Source organism: Chrysemys picta, chromosome 7 (assembly GCF_011386835.1).
Source record: "Chrysemys picta bellii isolate R12L10 chromosome 7, ASM1138683v2, whole genome shotgun sequence".
Lineage (NCBI taxonomy): Eukaryota > Metazoa > Chordata > Testudines > Emydidae > Chrysemys > Chrysemys picta.
Genome location: NC_088797.1, coordinates 80,920,243 through 80,943,492, shown reverse-complemented (window position 1 = coordinate 80,943,492; position 23,250 = coordinate 80,920,243). Strand labels below are relative to the sequence as shown.

Below are 23,250 nucleotides of genomic sequence, written 5' to 3'. Positions count from 1 at the left end.
TGTTGGCATTCACAGAGTAGTTGCAGACCATGGAGCACTAGTTCTGGACCGGAGAAACAAGCACTGACTGGTAGGATCGCATCTTTATGCAGGTATGGGATGATGAGTAGTGGCTGCAGAACTTTCGGATGTGCAAGGTCACATTCTTGGAATTGTGTGCAGAGCTCATCCCAGCTCTCCAGCACAGCGACACCAAAATGAGAGCTGCATTGATAGTGAAGAAATGAGTGGCAATTGCTGTGTGGAAGTTTGCAATGCCAGATTGCTACTGATCAGTCAGGAATCAATTTGGAGTTGGGAAATCCACTGTAGGGGTTGCTGTGATGCAAGTGTGCAGGGCCATTAATCGCATCTTGTTGCAAAGTACTGTGACTCTGGACAAAGTGCAGGACATAGTGGATGGTTTTGCAGCAAAGGGGTATACATACTGCGGTGGACTACAATAGCTGGCACGCATATCCCTATTTTGGCACCAGACCACCTTGCCACCAAGTACATCAACAAAAAGGGCTACTTTTCTATAGTGATTGCAATCACTGGTGGATTGCCAGGGATGTTTTACCAACATCAACACGGGATGGTCAGGGAAGGCGCATTACGTACACATCTTTAAGAACACAAGCCTGTTCAGAATGCTGCAAGCAGGGACTTTCTTTCCAGACGAGAGGTTTACCATTGGGGGTGTTGAAATGCCAATAGTGATTCTGGGAGATCCAGCCTACCCCTTACTCTCATGGTTTATGAAGCCGTACACCAGACACCTCGACAGCAGCAAGAAGCGCTTCAACTACAGGCTCAGCATGTGCAGAATGACAGTTGAATGTATCTTTGGCCATTTGAAAGGCCATTGGAACATGTCATCATGCTTCTTCCTTAGCCTTCTCTGGCTGAGCCGCTCCACTAGTGTGGATGGAGAGAGACAATGCACAGAAGTACTACTGTGTAGAAGTATTCACAAGATAAATGAAAACTTGGTACACTGAACTCACTCCCCTTGATCCATGCAAGTTACAAGCACTACATTCTCATTTCTCCTTGGGATTCATAGAGCACCACAGTAGTCCCAGCCATGGTGAGTATGGCTTGGGAGGGAGGGGGTGAGTTGGGACAATAAGGGGGGGGGGAGGGGTAGCTCACGGGCATAATACAGGCACAGTTTTCCACAGGTGGAGATCATTTTAGCCGATCTCTCACTCCTGAGGGTAACAGAAACTGAAAGGGAACAGCTCTTGCAGACTGGGTTCATATTCTGCTAGCCTGTGTGCTGCAATAGTGCCTGGTGAAGTAATTACTGAGTGGTGTGGGAAAGTGTCTTACTGCGGCGGAAGAAATAATGCAGCTCTCCCCAGAAACCTTCAGAAGAGGATTGCAAACTATCCCCAGGAAAGTTTCCTCGAGATCTCTATCCCAGTGCACATAAACAAACTATTCTTCAGGGCCCCTTCTGCCTTAACTGCACAGGGGAACGAGAAGCAGAAAGTCTATTGGTTATTTCACTACCTCTTCTAGCATGATTAAAAAAGTAAATGAACAGATGTGTTCCTGCAATATCAAAACAAACTGCATACTTCCCCTCCATCAGGCTCACCAGGCTGGACTATAGGGACTGGCTTTACTGCTCTGGAGTCAAAAACACGTCCTGCCTCATGCCACTAGATCCCCCAATCGCCTGTCCCCCATGCTCTGCCTCCTCCTCCTCCTTCCTCATGCAACACCACCTCCCCACTGTTCACTCTGGGGCCTGTGACTGCAGCTCCCCCAAAGTATCGTGGTGGTGGGGTTTCCACCGAGGTTGGCATGCAGCTCTTTGTAAAAGTGGCATGTGTTCAGCTCCACACCAGAGTGACTGTTAGCGTCCCTTGCCTTTTGGTACACCTGCCACAGCTCCTTGGCTTTCATGTTGCAGAGCTGCAGATCCCTGTTATAGCCCTTCTCCCCCGCACCTGGAGCGATCTGCTCATACATATTGATGTTTCTACTGCTGGATCAGAGCTGTGCCTGCAAAGCCTCTTCTCCCCACAGAACCAGGAGATCCAACATCTCCTGTGTACTCCATGCAGCAGTGCCTCTGCAACATGGAGCCGGCATGGTGAACTGGGCAGTTGCTAGGTGGGCTCTCCATCTCGAGCAAACTGGAAACGGAATTTCAAATATTTGTGGGGCTTTAAAAGGGGAGGGGCGTGTACCTGGCCACTGGGCAGCAGAGTTCAACATGGTGACCAGAGTGGTCATGGTGGGGCATTGTGGGATAGCTCCTGGACGCCACTAAAGATGTAAGTAACTCAGTGTCTACACTGACACTCCATTGACCTAAGTGCTATGCCTCTTGCAGAGGTGGACTTAAGTCAGCGTAATGAGTGAGTTACATTGGTGGGAGCAAAATTTTAGTGTAGACACTTACAGAGTTAAGTTGATGTACGCTGCCTTGCGTCAACCTAGCTTGGTAGTGTAGACCAGGCCTAAACAACCCCTTGTAGCTGATTCAGGAGTGGCATGTAAGTTCTTAGCAATGGACATAGGCTCCTTCTGCTGTACTAGAAATGGGTCAAACCAACACAAATCCTCAAGGAGGAAAAAAAAGCCTTTTCCTTTAGAAAAACTGATACATTATGACAGTTTTTAAGTTACACATGAGGCATCATGCAGATCTGCACGGTATGTAGGCAATGTTCTCTTAGACTTTTGTCCCCAAATCTGTGGAATTTCTGCAATTTTATTTTAATTGTTCATAATGTTACTTGGCCTTACTCTTAATCATAATGAGCGTGAATCAGAAATATTTTAGCTTTTTAAAATAAACTCCTTTTGCTAATAATGATCCAAAATTTTATATAAAACCTATCTTAACTTACAAACTATGCAAAAGGACTTCAGTACTTTAAAGATGGCACCATTTCTACCATCATTTAAAGATATCATATTTAAAATTAACAAATAGCTCTATCCGAATACACCTTTACCTCGATATAACGCTGTCCTCAGGAGCCAAAAAATCTTATCGCATTATAGGTGAAACCGCGTTATATCGAACTTGCTTTGATCCACCAGAGTGCGCAGCCCCGCTCCCCTGGAGCACTGCTTTACCGCGTTACATCCGAATTAGTGATGTATAGGGTCGCATTATATCGGGGTAGTGGTGTAATCAAAGGTATAGTATATTTGCCGTGTTATTTCCACAGAAGGCCTTTCCAGTGAATGCTACAGTGAATCTGTGCTTTCACAGGATGTTTGTGGTACAATACTCATAAGTGCTGAAAGATTGCAGTTAACACCTCATAGAGATGAATAGAACGAGTTAACATTTTTTCCTGTTGACCTAGTTGCAGATTCTGAGCACGACTATGTAAGCAAATTGAATGTGTTGGGAGATGGTATTACAACACAAGTTGGTCTTGACTCTGAATCCTTGTCCAGTCTAGCATAAAACATGTTTTAAAAATGTTAACTTTAACCAGCACATTACTGTAGCCAGGGCAAGCTGTAAGATTTTATTTTAACTTGTTGAGGTGAATCCTTAACAGAAAGGGCACCCTTTCTAATAGTGTTGAATTTTTAACAAAGCTGTTTTGAGTATTTGAGTTAAATAGGTGGGTTTTTTTTTTAAAAACATGATACAGATTTAAACAACCTGACTAAAAGTCACTTACTCTTTCAATCAGGTTTAATTGCATGGCTTCTCTAATGTCGTAGTTCTACCACCCTCCAGTTGTTCATAATGCCATTCAGGGGAAAATATATTAATAGAATTTATAACATTAAAAAAGCAGCAAAAATATTTTAGACTTTTTCAGACCACCCTTATAGCTTTTCTTTGTAGATCACCATTTTAGTCTATAGCCTAGTTTTGTATTTTTTGCAAGTCAGAGATTTTTTTTGTCATTTAAAACTACAGCATTCTATTAAGGTGATTGTTCTCCCTGAAGTTATAAATACACTTACAACCTAAAATCCATTTTCATGGTTTTGCCAGGAATTGGTCCACATGTTTGATGCAGATTCTCGTCGAAGATAATATGTATGCGATACATGAATCCATGGCCTTTTTTATGAAAATGTCAGACATTTATGGCTGCTGTATATAAGCTGCTAGAGAGAATGAAGAAAAGGAATCTATCTTCAGTTAAATTAAAACCAAATAAATTCACAGTTCAAAACATATATGAGTACCTTTCTACTTAAACTGTCTACTGAAAATATTTTTTTAATGCCAATAGTTGTATACTGAGTTTTGTCTAGAAATGTCTGGATATCAGATCCTTAAATGCGCTAAAATTAATCTAACAATACTCATTTTTACCTCCCCTCCCTGTTGTATGGAAATAGCAATTTAAAAAATAAGATTTAGAGAACTTCTAAAGTTGACATTCAAGCTAAAATCTCCTCTAGTTGCTAAGATACATAGCATTTTTTATTCTTAGTGCTGGATGTGATCTCTTACCCTTATTCTTTCAAAGATGGTTTATCTTTAAAATGAATGAACTTGACATAGCCTTACAAGAAACTAGCCATAGAAATATTCACATCAACAGAACTATTCCCTTCCCCCTCTGAATCCAAACTTGAAGTAGCCCTTAACTTGAAAGTCATCACTTCAACTTCAAATGACTTCAGTGCAAACATTGTTGAGCAGGAATGTCTCAACACTTGCAAAAGAGGCGTCATAGAACCTACTATGTTGCCAAATAAATGCCACTGAAGCACTTTATGTTGCATAAGCAACTAGAGCAAGAAGCAATCTTTCCTTGTAACCAAGGAAGTTTGCCGGAGTCAAATCTGAGTAAAGACCTTTGAATTTACCCTTTAAAAATATAACTTGAAAATATGATAGTGTCTCCTTTTGACTTGACATGATAATTAACATTTGCTTGGGGACAGGCTTTTCAGTTGTGCTAACTTGGACATGCTCGTCATGAGTTGCTCATGCTCAGAGGTGCCCAGATTTTCATACTGTGTCCAGTACCAGGTCTGCTGGGGAGTTCTACCCAGGACTGTTGTCACAAAGGAAAATCTCTGGGAAATTAATTTTGTTGGAGCCTAATTCCTGGGAGCTATAGGCATAGGAGCACCTTCCAGTACAATAGCTCCACAACTTCACAGCAGCATCTCTGTCCTTCCAGCCAGTTGGCAGGCCCCTTCTCTTCTAGGTCTTACTAGGAATCTGATCCATACTTTCTTCTCTGTGGCTTTCCCCCCCACTTTCAGCTCAACATGCACATGAGGGGGACCCTACCACTGGCCTGATGAAAGCAGATTTGCCCAGTTCACTCCCTCATCTCATGCACACCAACTCTGCTTCCTTCCGCACTACTGATTGTTCAGGCTCTGCAGGCCCAGTTCAACTGAGACTTCTAAAATGTAAAAGCCGGACTGATGGCATCAACTAACCCTGTTTCTCCTGCTGGACCCTCTTCCCCAGTGCATCCTATGACTGCTCTCCTGCTGGTTCCTCACATCTGTCCTCACATTTTTAGTGACGTGCCTCCAGCCCATCGGCACAGCCTTGAACACATTCCTATTTTCCTCTTACCTAAAGGTATTTCCTATGACCTAGGGTTGTCATGTATCTCAGTGATGCTTTTAGCCCAAGGCCATCATTTTATACCACCTAAGTCTGTCTCCTGCATCATGGCTAGTCCTGATGGGGACCCTTCTTTTTTGTCTATCTTTTATTCCTCCAGTCTGTTCCCCCCTTCATTTACTCTGAACTAGTCCTCACTGAGAAAGCAAGAGTTGGGGGGCGGGGGGAGAGGAGGGAAAGGTTTGTGGAAGAAGAGTACAAAACCCTCCTGGCAAAGTTCATTTTCTTCAGTTATCAGAGAAAGGGTTATATTGATGGCAGGGTAGATTATTCAAGCCAGACTCCCTACCCAAATTGATTGTGTGAGGGGTACCAATATGTTGTCACAAAAAGTGTGTGTGTTGAAAAGGACACAACCTCTTGACATTTCTTGACCCCTAAAGTGGACTAATATCTCTTACCTGATCAATAAAGTCCCTGTGGCAGACGTCGCCACAGTTTGGGATCTTGGAAGTAAGAAGCTTAAATCACCTTTGTGGGACTGATTCCTCTTCCACAGTCCTGATTGTGGCAATCTCCCCTGTGGTTAGATCTACAGTCTTGCTACCTGGCTAATAGCCTTGGGTAAGCAGCAAAAAAAAAAAAAAAAAACACATGAAGATACAGTGGGAATGCAAACATTAGTAAAATCCTTCCAAATCTCTGATCTTTATGATAATCCAAGTGGTATCAATCAACTCAGTTTTACGGTTGCTTGAAAGAATTTGTGGATTTGACCCTGGGAAGCAGATCTCATATCCAGATCCCACATGATGGATCTTGCAACATAAATGTTCAAATTGTGTGGTTTTGCAACTATGTTTCAGGGCCAATTGGTACTCCACTGAGGGCTGGCTTGTCATGTGGTGCTGATTCCTTCTCCTTGTTTCTGGCTGCTACATTGCTAAAAATACATCATGTGCTTTCCTAAAGTTCCTATTCTGCATAGGCATTTGCTGTAGTTGTCACATGGATATTATGTAATTACAAATGGGAGGGAGGTGGTTCAGAATGATGAAAGGGAGGGGAGATATCCATGAGCTAATCTGTAAAATGTGATCTTCACTATTAACAAGTTTGAGAGCATTGTTCTAAGTCTAATCCTAATTCTCTGCCAACCTGAAACAAAACTAGGGGAAATTGTAGATTACTTTTGACATGACAGATAAAAACAGTGCACAAACAGACTCTTTTGATTTTAAAGCTATCTTTATCTGTTTCTGGATTAAAACTTGAATAAAAATGAACTGTGTCATAAATGATAAATTGTGTTTAATCTTAGAGTATACAAAGTTTCTAAACTATTTAGCATTTGTCTTGACTTCAGAAACTTAATTAGTTCTTGTGTTTTGAAATGAATCTTCTGAGCTAACCCTGAGGCCCTCCCTTTTATAACAACCCTTCACATATGGAAATTTCCTGGGAGAGGGGTACTGCCGGGCAAAGGAACTTTGGTTTTGGGACAGTGAGAAAGGGAAGTTCTAAGCTTTATCATACAATGTCATGGAATTTCCGTTTCTCTTCCTTACATTTCTCCACCCCTTCAAGAATGCATCATGCATACTTGGAGCACAAAACTGTCCCCAACAGGAGCAATACCAACTCCTCAGGACTGCCTACACGAGAAGCACTGAACTCAACCAGCATGATGGTCCTGGCCTTTACAAGGGCTGTAGCATAATTTGTTCAATAATTTTAACATTGTGAAAGGTAGGAACGCTGTTGTATTATAACATGGTGCCTTATGGTACATTTTTGTATTTGTTTTTGGTGAAGCTGTGCATGTAGTGTAATGCAGCACTGGTAGGTAAACTGATCAGCTCATTACTCTAGTGGCATCTTGTATCACTACTTAAATACTCAAGTGTGAGGTATAGATTGTTGCTTGAGAATTTATCTCCTTAGAATAACAACATATTTGTGGAATAAACCTTGCAGCAAACATCATATAATAAACTTATATAGGGTATGCTTGAAGTTTTTGCCTGTCAAATGTTAATCTGTTTTATTTAATTTTTTGCCAGTATCTATGGTTACCTGAGTTAATGGGATGTTCAGCACTTATGGATGAATTACTTCATCTCCTATTTTTAGACAGAAGAATTTAAATGAGCAAATCCATCAGTTATGCTGCAAACAGCTGTGTTAGTCTGAAAAACAAAGATTGTTCTGTAGAACATCCCCCAGATTTTTAAATGCATTACTGAGGTAACCATTTGAAATACTATCAGCACTAGGATTATTCCTAGAGGACAAAATATATAACTTAATTTCTATAGTTCTACATTTGAAATCTGTAACTGGTGTTTAGCATTAGTTTGAAATGGGTTGCAGGGAGGGGAGTTCAATCAGTTTGAAGTGAAAGAAGTTTAAAGGAGAAAGTAATGTCTCATTTCAGTGTAATCTAGATTTTTGCTTGTAAATGAAGTATGGTTAATGGCTATATTTTATTTCATGGAATGAGTGTGGGTACTGCAAAGCATCATTATTGTCAAAGTGTGTGTTAGAATATTTTACTCTGTACCTTACAAGTTTTTTAGTCTCTTAAAATATTTTGGTATCTTACATTAGAAAAAATACTTATGATGACCTAACCTCTATTTTTAATCAGATTGCAACAAGTGCTATTTTGCACTGTAGTAACATCATATCAGGGAACCCACATATGATTAAAATACCATTAGGTCCAGTATATATTTTGAAACTGTTTTAACCATGTCCCTGAACAGTGCAAAACCTTGGGCTGAGTAGTGCTGCAGCATAGTTCAAGAACACTATTAAAACAGCAAAGTTCTTTCCATACTGTTGGCTAGAACCTTGTTTTAGTTTATGCTATGGGACAATAATATTTTAATTGGATCTAGCCAGAACTCACTAAATACGGCTGTTACATACTCAAATATTTCATTTAAAGGAGCAGATGGAATTTTGGCATGAGGGTAAAATGTAAGACTTATAATACTCAGAAGTTTGAATTTTTGAATATTGGAAATTTGTTCCATTAGATCTGTGTGGGTAACTTTCTATAAATGTCCCTTTCAACTTGGACTGGATAGTTTCCTTTTCCAAATTCCTATAACTATGGTATTTGACAAATGCCTTGATTTTCTGAAACTAAACTAAAATAGTTCCAGTTGAGAATGCACAACTGCAGCCAAAAGAAACGTCTTCCATTGTTGTTGTCCGAAAACTAAATACCATCTATAGAAATATGACCAGAATAATAATTGAGAAACACAATAACTTACTGTCTCTATTAAGTTATCAACTGAACTGTACTGAGGAAGGGTGAGCCACAGCAGGATGAACTGTTTAAGGAACAAATAACTTATAATATGTTTCCGTGGTGCATCTCTTAACATATACTGCATCAACTCAGCTTTATTGTCTTATCTTTTATATTGGTTACCTTTTCTTTTAATAATTATGTAAGAAATTAATTTGTATTGTCAGTTATTCTGTTTACCTTTTCATAAGTCCTCCCTCCACCCCCAAAAAAAAACAAAACCAAAAAAAAACCCCCACCACCAAACAAACTAAACCTACACTGGATAAATACCCTAATTTGTATCTGCCTGTGATGAACTGAAGATTTATGATTGGGTGGAGAAATAACTGATTACCAGAGTCTCAATATTGTGACTCATAGGAAACCAGAATCCGTGCTGTGGATAAGGGCACCGAGAAAAGAATTAATAACTTTACTGTTATCAACCCTGTGGATGGAGAGGCTGTGACTCAACTTTTTGCAGCTGACAGCAGGGAAGAACTTCATAAGTGGATGGAAGCTTTCTGGCAGCATTTCTACGATCTTAGTAAGTATGCAGTTTTGGCAGCATGTCCTTTTAGTGGTGTAGCTATGTAACATCAAAAGAAATGTTGAACAATGTGAACTGAAATTACATAATAATCTGTCACCTGTAATGAGAACAAAAATGTTCTCCATGAACACAGTAGGTAGTGTGTTCTCTGCCACTGAAAAATAGAGGTATTTTACTGAACCATAGTCAACTCCTCAGGGCTCTATGATTTTTAAATCATCCTATAAATGCCAATAAGCCCAGAAACATACAGTCTGAATTTTCTCCGGAAATCAAAATAGACGTAGACTTCCTGTGTTTTCTGTGTGTATGTTTCAGAAGAGATTGGTCTGTTTAGCAATTTAACTAGGTTATCTTTCAAAGGCCTGCTGGAGTCTCACCATTCTTCCCTCATCTGTAGTAGTAAAATATAGTTACTTATTTTATAGAATCCTGACATCATTTGAGAAAAATAGAAACCTTTGGGTATGAAGCATTAGAGGGAACCTGAGGATGCTGAGCTGATGGTTGACCTTTGAAATTTATTGCAAACTTGTTTTGGATCAAAATTGGATTAACTATTGCAAAGAGAAAAGGTACATAATGACTTAGGCCCAACTATGTAGGATTGTGGCACCCATGATTCAGCTTTTGCTCAGATAGCACTCTGGGTGAAGGAGTTGTCAGTCTTATAGAACTAAGCAGTCAGGGATAATTTGACTCCAGTGGTACCTCCTCCGTTTTGATACCCCTCCTGACCATAAGGTTTTATACCTGGCATTTCCCACTCCCACCTGGCACATGACTGTTTGCTTAGGGCTAATAAAAAAGTAGGGGGGGCTTTACTGCTCAAGAGACAAATGAGATAATTGCTGCCTTGTTCCCTAGTCTTGTTTTTCCAGTGGTGAAATGTTTCAGTGTGTTCACTTTTAGATTTCTAGAGGAAGATCACTTACTGACATTGGCTAAACAGTGTGACTTCACTGTTCTTACTCTAGATAAAATATATGCTCTCTAGGTGTAGGACAGTGAAATCTCACTTGCCTTTTTAGTCTCTTTAAGTAATATATTGTGTTGCTTGTTTAAACTTAACTCCAAATATTAACAAGATGAAGAGTGCAGAGGGATTGGTTAATCTTAAGGCAGGTCTACGCATAAGTCAAGACACCTCCCCTGAGCGACGCAAGTTACAGCGACCTAAGCACTCCACACAGGTGCTATGTTGGTGGGAGACGATCTCCTGCTGATGTAGTTTCCGCCTCTCGTGGAGGTGGAGTAATTATGCCGATGGAAGAGCGTTCTCCCATCAGCATAGAGCGTCTTCACCAGACGTGCTACAGTGGCGCAGCTGCACTGATGCTGTAGTGCTTCTAGTATAAAACTGCCCATAGTCTTCCCACTGCTATACCTTTAAATATAGCAAGTTAAATGCCTAAGTATATAAAGAATAGATACCATTTGATGGACTAAATAAAAAAAATTAGCTGGAGTCTGAAAATCATATTCTTCATCAGATCATGGGGAAACTGAGCCAGGTAGATACAGAGTATCAGTATTGAATTGGGAACCACATCAATAAAATCAAAGAACTGGGGTTTTAGAAACTGGGTATTGTTCTGTAGTTTGTATTTCTTCTTTTATAGCTCTGTCTTGATTACAATAAGATATTCTATCAATTAGAAAAAACACAATGTAAAAACTAGAATATCCTCCTTATGTTAGATGGGAGGGGTGAAAGGACTATTTCTCCCCCGCCCCCCCATTATAGATAACATTAGAATACCAGTGGATTTTCTGAGACAATTTCTTGTAGTATGGGAAAAACTAGGTCACTTGGCATTCAAATGCCTGTTGTTCCTTGGTCGTTCTAAAATTCTCTTAAAACTAACGTGGTCAGAAAAGAAATGGGAGTGAGAGATTAGTTTGTAAAAAGCAATTTTACTTGCAGGGCCTATTTTCCTTAAGGTCAAAATCTATTAATAGAAACAGAGGTTTCCTTGGCTTTGGTTAACTGCTAAGAGGCTTTTCGTGCTCTGATAGCCAAGAAAATTATTAAAGTCAAAACTACCAAGAATAGCCATGGTATAACAGTAGGTTTGCTGTATACTGGATTCTTATACTTTCAGATGAATAACTTGCATGAAGCTTCCTTGCTTTAAACTCTTACCTTTTATCTTATATTTGAAGACATGTAAACACTTGTAGGCTTGTTTTTGAGGATTTTTGTGTGAATTATGGGGTTTTAGCCTTGCTGTCTGATAGTACTGCTGGGTTGATTAAATTGGAGCTCTTAGCTTAATATCTGTTTATAATCTTTGTGTTAAGGGTTAGGATGAAATTTCAGTTGAAAATACATTATCTAGTGAGGACTGTTGCAACATTAAATATAGATACTGTCCAGATTTGCCTGTTATAGGTAGTTCACAAATGCAACTTAATGACTTCAAACTCTTTAAAAGGTGGAGTGTTTAAGTTCTAATCATTGTTCTCTTCCCTCTCAGGCCAGTGGAAACATTGTTGTGAAGAATTTATGAAAATTGAGATTATGTCACCACGGAAACCACCTTTGTTCTTGACAAAAGAGGCAACCTCAGTCTACCATGATATGAGTAAGTGGGATTTGTCTTTTCAAGCTGCAGGGTAACAGAAACAATGTTGTCTCTATTCAAATAGCTTCTGCTGTTGGTGTTAAAATGCTGAATTTTTCAAAGGCAATTCAGATAATATAATAGAGCACCATAATTGCACACCAAGGAGTTCATATTAAATATTTTTCTTAATAAGAGGACAAAAATATTGAACACATTTTCATACCTTGAACAAAAAAATTCAATATGAGCTGTAATTAAGGAGCCCTGAAAACATTTAAACAAAAAAGCTGTCGCTAGAAATAAACACTCACCATAGAAATAGTTCAAAATCCAGAGGATTAAAATGTAATGGTTTTAAATAGTCCAGACTATAGACCAATCATGCCTTTAACTAGTTGCATTCAATTACCTGTTTTTTCCAAGTTATGTAAGATCTACTTAGAACTTATTGTGTGGTTGCTGGCAACAACCTTGAAAAATAGACTTGTAAAAAATCTCTCTAAAATGTATTTGACCTGTACCAATGTTCAGACATCAATTTTTGCATAGTGAAATACAATTCAGAGGGATTATTTTAATAAAATATGTTATATAAATAGTTTTTTATAGACTAGAAGTAGGTCACTCTATTTTAATGGATCTGATGTGGTATTGGCTGAAAAACATTTTATAGGGATAAGTTTAAATGTCTGATTGCCTGCTGCTTGATCTCCTGTCTGAATTGCAAAAATGCTCAAATTGACATGTGGGTCATTGAGTAATAATGCATCCGTGCATTAATTTAACAGTCTAAAGAGTCATATTTGAACTATGAATGAAGAGCAGAAAAACACTAAATCACATAAGACATATGAGGGTATATATTAAGTTTTGTAGCATGGTGCTGCAGATATTTAGAGACATCACTGAGGAATTTTAAGTGTTTCCTGACCAATTATGGCATTCATAAATAAATACAAATCCATAATCTAGATGCTAAGAATTTGTTAAAGTTATTTATGTAGGATCTGTGTGTGATGGGTTGTCACCCTGGGGTGCAGTCTGGGAGCCGTGAGAAACCTTTGCACCCCTCTGACCGTTGAGTTGTACTCACATTGCTTCCCGGATTGGGGACACAGCCAGCCTCACCCAGGCCCTGTTATCACCCAACACAACAGCAGGTGGTGTTACACACCCAAACTGAGCTACCTGAGAGTGCTTTACCTAAGCCACCCAAGTACAAACAGCAGACTCCAGCCACCTCCCCAGGCACACACCGTGCTCCCCTCCCCCACCCCGGGAGTATAAACCCAAAATTATATCGCCTTGCACTGCACAGGGATCTGTACAGTGTAAACTCATTAATATGTCTGCCCCTCCCTCAGTGTGGAGAGGAATATGCACACTGGTGGTAACCAAGATGAGATTTTTCCCCAGACACTTCGCACAAAAAGCACACTGGTTTAGATTAAAATAGAAGCGCGTTTATTAACTACAAGAAGATAGATTTTATGTGATTATAAGTGATAGCAAACAGATCAAAGCAGATTACCTAATAAATAAACAAAACTGCAAACTAAGCCTAAGATATTAGAAAGATAGGATATGAATTAGCAAATTCTCACCCTGGCTGACTGGCTGATGGTATAAGCAGGCTTGCAGATTCTTAAGGAACAAGCTGCATTTGTTTTACAGCTTGGGATCTCCGACCCCATTCCAAGTCCTTTTCTTTAGGAGCTTCTCTCAGATGTTGAGTTGTGGGGGAGTGAAGAACAACAGATGATGTCGCTCCCTGACTTACATAGCTTTAGCATATGGCTGGAACCCTTTGGTTCAAAAAGAGTTCCCAGCCCAGTTTGTGGGAAAAATACAGGCCCCCAAAATGGAGTCCAGAGTCTTGTGAGCTGGTCACATGCCCTTGCAGAGTCATAGCAGCAATTACTTACATATTGGCCGAAACGTTCACAGGAAGGCTCACTGGGTGAGGGATAAGTTTCTCCTAAGGGCTATTGTTCTTCCTAATTGCCCATTACCCTGAATGGGCTCTTCACAACCAGGTATTTAGTTGGAAGCATCTTGCCTATTGAGTGTCACCCAGGTGGGACTACATGTGACATACAGATACATAATCAATATTCATAACTTCAGATAAAAAAAATGATACATGCATACAAATAGGATAATCCTATTCAGCAAATCATAACTTTTCCAATGACACCTTACATGTCCCGTCTTGTACAAAATGCATCATAATTATGCCATAATCATATCATAATAATATCACTATGAAGAATATGGGGTGCAGTGTCACACTGTGATATCTTTATGCTCTTATTGATGTTTTAGAGACAGAGGTAGCACAAGTGATACTGATCTATAAACAGGGAAATCAACAAACTATGCATATATTCTGGCTGATGCACTGTAAATTACATTATGGGGGGAGGAGGAATTGGACTGGGCTATCTTCAAGAATTTACTGAAGAAAAAACCTTGAGTGTAAAAGTGTCCTTTGGAGGTAAAGGGGGGGGGGAGGACAAGAATATTTAATAGTTTTGACTTTTGCACACTTAAATATGTGAGATTTAGGTTTTTTTGCATTGATCTTTGTGCATAGATTCTGTACACCTTTGCTGAAATGAAATGTTTCAAGTAGTGTACAACAACATTATTATAGCTAGATCTATTTCTAGTAATGCATTGCATTTTTTATTTTTCCACAAAAATAAATAAAAATTAAACTGTGACCCCAGCTACTAAGCGCATGAGTCCTAGAAACCATGAAAAGCTTCTAGACCTTTTTCTGTAAATATGATCTTTTCCATTTCTAGACTGTTGTAGGTCTTAATGCTAGTCTAAGATTTGGGGCACATACTTTGCACAGTTTTGTATTCAATCAATTAATAACCACACTCAGGGTGAGTAAAATATTTAGGAACCATTTTAATCAGAGTTCATCTAATTTCTTCTAAAATTGTAGGTATTGATTCTCCAGTGAAACATGAAGGTTTAACAGATATCATACAAAGGAAAATTGAGGAGACTGATGGAGAGTTCCTTATTGGCCAGCAGAAGGAGTCTGTACCTTCTGTATGGGCCCCATTATTTGATGGTTCTCACCAGATGCTTGTCCAGAAAAATACTGTGTTTCCAGATGCAAATAGTGAGATAGTAAGTCCTAATGATGGCAAAGGAAAGAAAAGAAGAGCTCCACTTCCACCGTCTGATAAGCTACCATACAGCTCAAAAACTCAGATGAACACAGATCAGTTGGACAAGGAAAACTTGTGGAAGAAGCCTGCCATTGCACGTAGGACCTCTTCTTCTTTTGATGCCAAGTTATCTTCCATGATGCATCAGTTGCAGAGGCCCATTGCTGCTCCTCGCAAACTGGTTCCTTGCAGGAAAAGTAGCTCAATTGACAGTGAAAATCCCCTCTCTTCAGTTACTGAGACAGAGTCTGAAACCAAACCAGTGCCAGCTCCTAGACAGAAATCCATCAAAGAAATACTAGACCCTAGATCATGGTTGCAGTCACAAGTGTAACATTTAGTTTATGAAAGTGACCAACATATAAAGTTTACTAGTATTTGACAGTGACCTGAGTCTTTGATAAGAACTGGGCCATTACAACTATTTTTAATATATATAATTCTAAGCCCATACTTTGTATTGCAATCTCAGCCCAGCTTGTCACTGTCAAGATCTAAAGAATTTCTCTAGTGAAGTATAAAGGGTACTGTAGGTGGGTGGGTGGTAGAAGGGAACATCTCCAAGATGTTTAAACTTTTGTCCTTCTCCACACTACATGCAATATCTGAAATTTCTGTGCTACCCTTAAAGCATGGTCATGCTCTAAAAAGTAATTCCAAGGTTTGTTTCAGTGTCTCCATATCAGATGTGCTCAATTTATAAATTAAGAAGTTTTTGAACAACTCTGCCAGCTCAGTCGGAGATCTACGAGATTTTTTTTCTGGCTCGTACTGTCAGAATTTTTTTTTTAAATTATTTTCATTGCCCTTAAGTCTATTGCCCTAGATTTTTTTTATTCATACTTTTAGCTTGTCTTGTAAATTGCCTGCAATTTAACTTATATTTATAGCCATCAACTTCTATTTCCTTTCTATTATATATTGACTTTTTTATTGCTGCTTTCACATCCCCCTTTTAATCAGTTTTTTTAATTAAGTAAACTGTGTGTGTGTGTGTGTGTGTGTGTGTGTGTGTGTGTGTGTGTGTGTGTGTGTGAGAGAGAGAGAGAGAGAGAGAGACAGGAATTGTAGCAATTTGGGCATCTAGTAAAGTGTTTGTAAACTATTTAGAATTTTTTTCACATTACTTTTGACATTTTTCTTAATCAATTTTGTTCATTTGCACTTAGGCAAACACTGCTTTTTATTTCAGTGATCAATTCATCTTTATCTGTCAGAATAAGGTCCAATATTTTTTTTAAAGAAATTCGCATCTAATTGGTAAACTCCACGGTCACTTTAGTACTGGCAGGATGAGTCCTCCGGGATTTATTCCCCCAGGCTATAATCCCCCATGGTAAGGTCATTTTTTTTCTCTTCAGGTTGTAAATGCTTACATCCTGTTTTCTAGTCTGATTTGGCCTGTAGCTTCCCTCATGATTATTTAATCTTGTGCTTTATGAGTGAAAACATTGATGCATAAACATTCAAGAGCCTCTGCTTCCATGTTGTCAATTCTAAAACAGGGAATGTTGTCTTTGGTGTACAGCACCAACCCTCATCATCTTTCCAATATAGATTTAGCCAGTGCCTAAGGGTATGTCTACACTTACCGTGGATTGACGCTGTGGCAATTGATCCACCTGGGGTCGATTTCGCAGGTTTAGTGTAGAGAGCGCAATAAGTCAACCTAAGCTACGTCGACTCCAGCTACGTTATTCATGTAGCTGGAGTTGCCTAACTTAAGTCAACTTCACTCTGTAGCATAGACCTGCCCTAACTTTCCAATCTGTGAATCCTCCCATCAGGTTTCAGTAATAACAACTATGCAATCTCATTACTCCTATTCAGACTATTTTTACCAAACAAAGATTTTTCCTCATTCTTAGAGAGGCAGAATCTCCTTGTTATCAAGGACTCAATGGTGGGTCAGAATGACCTGCTTATCATAGAAGTGGGGTGGAAAAAGGAAGACAGATGGAGAGATTCTTAAAAAAATGCATAGGTATTTATTTCACCATCAGTTGGCTTTAGTCACATTTTCCTCATAAGTTTTCAGGTCTTTGACTGTGCCCCAAGCATGCCCAAAGTTGTTTCTCCCTCTTCCCCATATGAGGAATTTATAGTCTCTTTAAGGAGTCAAGTCCTGGCATGTGTGCCCAATGTCCCAAATCCAGTAGCTTCATTCCAGGTGCTTTTTTTTCTTCATTTTGATGGCACACTTTGACCTTAGAAATAAAGCTATTTCCAGGGAATAAAGTTGTAAACAAAACTTTTTGGTGCAGGAGAACAGAGGGGAGGGGATGGAAAATAACTTTTAAACAATGTTTTCGGGGGCTTACTTATTAAGTTTTGTCCATAAAAGAGAACAAACATTTCAGTAATACACCTGAAACAAAGTTTTTGCAACATTACTATAGTTAAAAATCTAGATATGGAGAGGAAATGTTTATTTGTTCTTCTACATCAGGGGTAGGCAACCTCTGGCACGTGTGCCAAAGGTGGCACGTGAACTAATTTTCAGTGGCACTCTCACTGCCCAGGTCCTGGCCACTGGTCCGGGGGGCTCTGCATTTTAATTTAATTTTAAATGAAGCTTCTTAAACATTTTAAAAACCTTATTTACTTTACATACAACAATAGTTTAGTTATATATTATAGACTTATAGAAAGAGACATTTTAACATTTTTAGAAGGTATTACTGGCACGCGAAACCTTAAATTAGAGTGAATAAATGAAGACTCGGCACACCACTTCTGAAAGGTTGCTGACCCCTGTTCTACATTATGCATGGTTACATACTTGGTTACCAATACCGAAAAAGCTGCAAATTTCTCTTTATCATACATACACTTTCTAGAAATCTGACCTTCCTCTTTCTTCCCCCCTTGCTTTTTCTGAGTTTCACTTTTAAATGTCTTGATTGGTTAGAATTGTAACATGAATGTTTGTTTACTTTTATTGCTTTTTGGTTTTAATGTTGTTCAAAACCTCAAACGCTCCAATGGTCCTTTAAAAATGCAATTATATTGTATTTTTAATTTCAGCATTTTACTGAAGTTTGGTAAGGTACTTTTTAAGATTTTTCGTCAGTTTATTTCCCAAGATGTGAATATATGGTACAAAATCCATGCTGAAGCTTTTATAACAGTAGTATTCTGGGTTGGACAAATTGTAATCTGCTTTCTTGTTTACCTCTATCTTCCAAGTTGTTTGTTGAGGAGTAAAGCATGTAGCAAAGGGATAGTATTACTTAAGTTGTCTGATACCTGAATGAATATAATGGAATTCTCTTAATTGGCACTTCCTGGTACTCAGAAGACTACGCCAGTTCATTTATCTTGTCAGTTATGAGACTCATAATACATTGTAATGATATTTGCTTTTATTTCATGACTTGAACTAAAGATAAGCAGTGTAGAAAGCATTAAAAAAACCCAAGTCTTATTTGATTAGCATCCATAACTGAACAGTAAAGCAACATGAAATAAATAAAGGTCCACAAAAGAGGAAATTTTTTAGCTAATACAAATTCACACATTTATTTCTGTGACTAGGTTTACTAGACAGCACCAGGCATGCAGCTTATCCGCAGTCATTGAAATTCATTATCCTGTATTTTTGGGCAGTCGAGCAGGGGTGCCATCTATCAGGGCGCCTGTTACAACTCATTTGAAAACACTTGAACCTTTGTGTTTTAATGTATTGCCAAAACATTTTGAATGTAGCACAATGAAAAGAGAAATGAGTGAGTTTTATGCATCTCATTTGTCACTTAATCATATTTGTATTCTCAGCACTAAGTATTTTTTTTCAGGACCTTTAGCTTCATGCTTAGGCTATGTCTACGCTATGACACAGCTGCAGCACGATAGAGTAGACATTTCCTACATCAACAGAAGGGGGTATTCCATCATTGTAGGTAATCCACCTCTCCGAGAGGCAGTACCCTAGGTCAACAGAAGAATTCATCCATCCACCTAGCCATGTCTACACCAGGGGATTAGCTCAACCTAATTACGGTGCTCAGGGTTTAAGATTTTTCATAGCCCTGTGTGACATAGCAAGGTGTAGACCAGGCCTTAAAAATTAATCCGTTTCATCCCAATCTAGAGTTAAAGAACAACCTGGTACAGTTTTATGTTAATGCAATTTTTAAAAATTGTGTGGTTGAGACCTTGAGGACGGGTGCTGGAAATAGTCCACAAGCCCTATATACTGTGAACTACAATTTAGATGTCAATGATGGCACAACCTTTCATTTTGTAGAAATTCAGTAAAAGTGTTTCTTTATTGTGATGCTTGAACCACTGGCTATGAGAAGATTAATACGGTAGTAATCTCTTGTACTGTACAGAATGTCCTAACTATTTTATGTGGTTTTTGTATGTAGGTGGAGCTAATTTTTGCAATTGTATCTTAGATGTTAGCTTAACATGTTTACATTTTTACTTGTATTGTGATTTAATTTCATCTATACCAATTGTTTTAATACTGAATAGGTATTTTATTTTGATTGAACATATTTGAAATTACTGCTTTAGTGTTCAGTTGATTTATAATCTAATGTAAACTGCTTTAATAGAAAAATACAGATTTGAAAATTAATGTATTGTGAAATGTTAGAGAAGGATCTTAATTGTTTGCTGCTAAAATGTGGATTGTTTGCAACTAGAACTGTACATCAAAGATAAAAACACATCTGCAATAAAAGGATTCTGTATTCTAATTTTCTTTAAACTGGACTATAATATGTAGTTTTAGGATTATAAAGAATGTGGCTCATGGCTTCTGTAAAATCAAAGAACTAATTTATGTTTAACTACCTCTTATTAGACAGAACAGAATGTATAGTCTGAGTGCATCCACCTAGGCTAGCACTAACAATAGTAAACATCTTGACCTCAATCTAGTAATCAGAAGAGATGATAAAAATATCCACTAGCTAATGTTAATTGCAGTACTAATACCCTGGTATATCCATTATGTAGATACTTATAAACTAAGTTGGACATCATAACCTGACATTCATCTTGTTTGTACAGACATGTGCTAGTGCTATATTTCCCATGATGTCCTACTGCTGTCTTTATTCTGAGGGTATCCTGTAAATAACACTGAGCAAACAAAGATTTAAAATAAGTATGCTTCGGAACCTGGCCTTCGAGACTTGTTTGACTTTATTAGTGAACCACTGTCTTTATTAAAACTGTTACATTGTTTTCTTGGATGGAAAGTAAAAAATTACAGTTCTGTTCACTAAATGAAACCCTTCATGTAGCTCTGCTAATTTAAAGCAAAGTGCACTATGCAAATAGGGTGTACTTTTTGTCCTATTATAAAAGAAATGTAAAACTGTTACAAGGAGTTAAATATTTTAAAATTAAAATGTCTGAGTGATTTGAGTTAATGGAGAAAAAAGCCCATCATTCATTCTCTCTCTCTCTCTCTCTCTCTCATATGAAGAAGCAGTGTTTTCCAGAAATTGCAATATTTTTTCCCGCAATGACTTCATTTCCAGAATCGCTGATCAGAGGGTGGGTGGGGCATACAGGGTCACACCTCTAAGATTTCCTCTTGTAGACACCTGACTACTCCCCATAGCATAGGGCAGAGGTGATGCATGGGTGGGGCATGCAGGGTTATATGACCTCCCAGATTTCTGTCTGGAGACACCTGACTCCTCCCCAGGGTGCAAGGCAGAGGCTCGCTGCTGTTGAGACTTGCCACCAACTTCTCCCCTCCTCACACAGACCTTGGCTCAGCAAAACCACCACCAAGCTTCCCTTGGGCAGATAGGGCACTTGGCAGAGGGGCACCAGGCTCCCTCGCCACATTGCAGAGCAGACAACACTCACGCCTGTTCTCGCAGCATCCATAGCACCTCTCCACTGCTCACCTCCCCTACACACAGCTGCCTCCTGCCCCCTCCTTCCAGCACACAGCTGGCTCTAGGCTCTCAGTGCCCAGCATCTGTCCTCCACCTCCCCTGCACAGCTGACTCCTGCCCCCTCCCCCAGCACACAGCTGTCCTGGTTCTAGCCCTCAGGGCCTAGCATCTGTCCACCATCCCCTGCACACAGCTGGCTCTAAAACTGACAATTTCCATTGTAAAAAGAAAATGTTAAGTGTCTATTAACATTGTAATGTAGGCTACTGCATTTTCGTGCTGTAAAGGATTCATATTGCTCATGTTTGTCAATACATGAATTTTTTGTATTAATGTAATACATATCCAAAATACCCAAAATATACAGCTTTGAAAATCCAAAATTCTTCTTCGAGTGATTGTTCATAGATTCATAGATTATAGGACTGGAAGGGACCTCGAGAGGTCATCGAGTCCAGTCCCCTGCCCGCATGGCAGGACCAAATACTGTCTAGACCATCCCTGATAGACATTTATCTAACCTACTCTTAAATATCTCCAGAGACGGAGATTCCACAACCTCCCTAGGCAATTTGTTCCAGTGTTTAACCACCCTGACAGTTAGGAACTTTTTCCTAATGTCCAACCTAGACCTCCCTTGCTGCAGTTTAAACCCATTGTTTCTGGTTCTATCCTTAGAGGCTAAGGTGAACAAGTTCTCTCCCTCCTCCTTATGACACCCTTTTAGATACCTGAAAACTGCTATCATGTCCCCTCTCAGTCTTCTCTTCTCCAAACTAAACAAACCCAGTTCTTTCAGCCTTCCTTCATAGGTCATGTTCTCAAGACCTTTAATCATTCTTGTTGCTCTTCTTTGGACCCTTTCCAATTTCTCCACATCTTTTTTAAAATGCGGCGCCCAGAACTGGACACAATACTCCAGCTGAGGCCTAACCAGAGCAGAGTAGAGCGGAAGAATGACTTCTCGTGTCTTGCTCACAACACACCTGTTAATGCATCCCAGAATCATGTTTGCTTTTTTTGCAACAGCATCACACTGTTGACTCATATTTAGCTTGTGGTCCACTATAACCCCTAGATCCCTTTCTGCCGTACTCCTTCCTAGACAGTCTTTTCCCATTCTGTATGTGTGAAATTGATTTTTCCTTCCTAAGTGGAGCACTTTGCATTTGTCTTTGTTAAACTTCATCCTGTTTAACTCAGACCATTTCTCCAACTTGTCCAGATCATTTTGAATTATGACCCTGTCCTCCAAAGTAGTTGCAATCCCTCCCAGTTTGGTATCATCCGCAAACTTGATAAGCATACTTTCTATGCCAATATCTAAGTCGTTGATGAAGATATTGAACAGAGCCGGTCCCAAAACAGACCCCTGCGGAACCCCACTCGTTACGCCTTTCCAGCAGGATTGGGAACCATTAATAACAACTCTCTGAGTACGGTTATCCAGCCAGTTATGCACCCACCTTATAGTAGCCCCATCTAATTTGTATTTGCCTAGTTTATCGATAAGAATATCATGCGAGACCGTATCAAATGCCTTACTAAAGTCTAGGTATACCACATCCACCGCTTCACCCTTATCCACAAGGCTCGTTATTCTATCAAAGAAAGCTATCAGATTGGTTTGACATGATTTGTTCTTCACAAATCCATGCTGGCTGTTCCCTATCACCTTACCACCTTCCAAGTGTTTGCAGATGATTTCCTTAATTACTTGCTCCATTATCTTCCCTGGCACAGAAGGTAAACTAACTGGTCTGTAGTTACCTGGGTTGTTTTTATTTCCCTTTTTATAGATGGGCACTATATTTGCCCTTTTCCAGTCTTCTGGAATCTCTCCCGTCTCCCATGACTTTCCAAAGATAATAGCTAGAGGCTCCGATACCTCCTCTATTAGCTCCTTGAGTATTCTAGGATGCATTTCATCAGGCCCGGGTGACTTGCAGGCATCTAACTTTTCTAAGTGATTTTTAACTTGTTCTTTTTTTATTTTATCCGCTAAACCTACCCCCTTCCCATTAGCATTCACTATGTTAGGCATTCCTTCAGACTTCTCGGTGAAGACCGAAACAAAGAAGTCATTAAGCATCTCTGCCATTTCCAAGTTTCCTGTTACTGTTTCTCCCTCTTCACTAAGTAGTGGGCCTACCCTGTCTTTGGTCTTCCTCTTGCTTCTAATGTATTGATAAAGTCTTCTTGTTTCCTTTTATTCCGTAGCTAGTTTGAGCTCATTTTGTG

At 39.2% G+C, this 23,250-nt stretch overlaps 1 protein-coding gene across 2 annotated transcripts in view; it reads left to right on the top strand.

Moving 5' to 3' along the window:
• Positions 1 to 19,848, top strand: part of RTKN2 (rhotekin 2) — a 65,602-nt gene extending 45,754 nt beyond the window's left edge. For both annotated transcript variants that reach the window (XM_005294315.4, XM_065551885.1), the window contains 3 exons: positions 9,207 to 9,372; positions 11,859 to 11,966; positions 14,908 to 19,848. In XM_005294315.4, coding sequence (XP_005294372.2) covers positions 9,207 to 9,372; positions 11,859 to 11,966; positions 14,908 to 15,473 — 840 coding nt within the window. In that variant the 3' untranslated portion in view covers positions 15,474 to 19,848. The remainder of the gene's footprint in view (positions 1 to 9,206; positions 9,373 to 11,858; positions 11,967 to 14,907) is intronic.
• Positions 19,849 to 23,250: the final 3,402 nt, after the last annotated feature.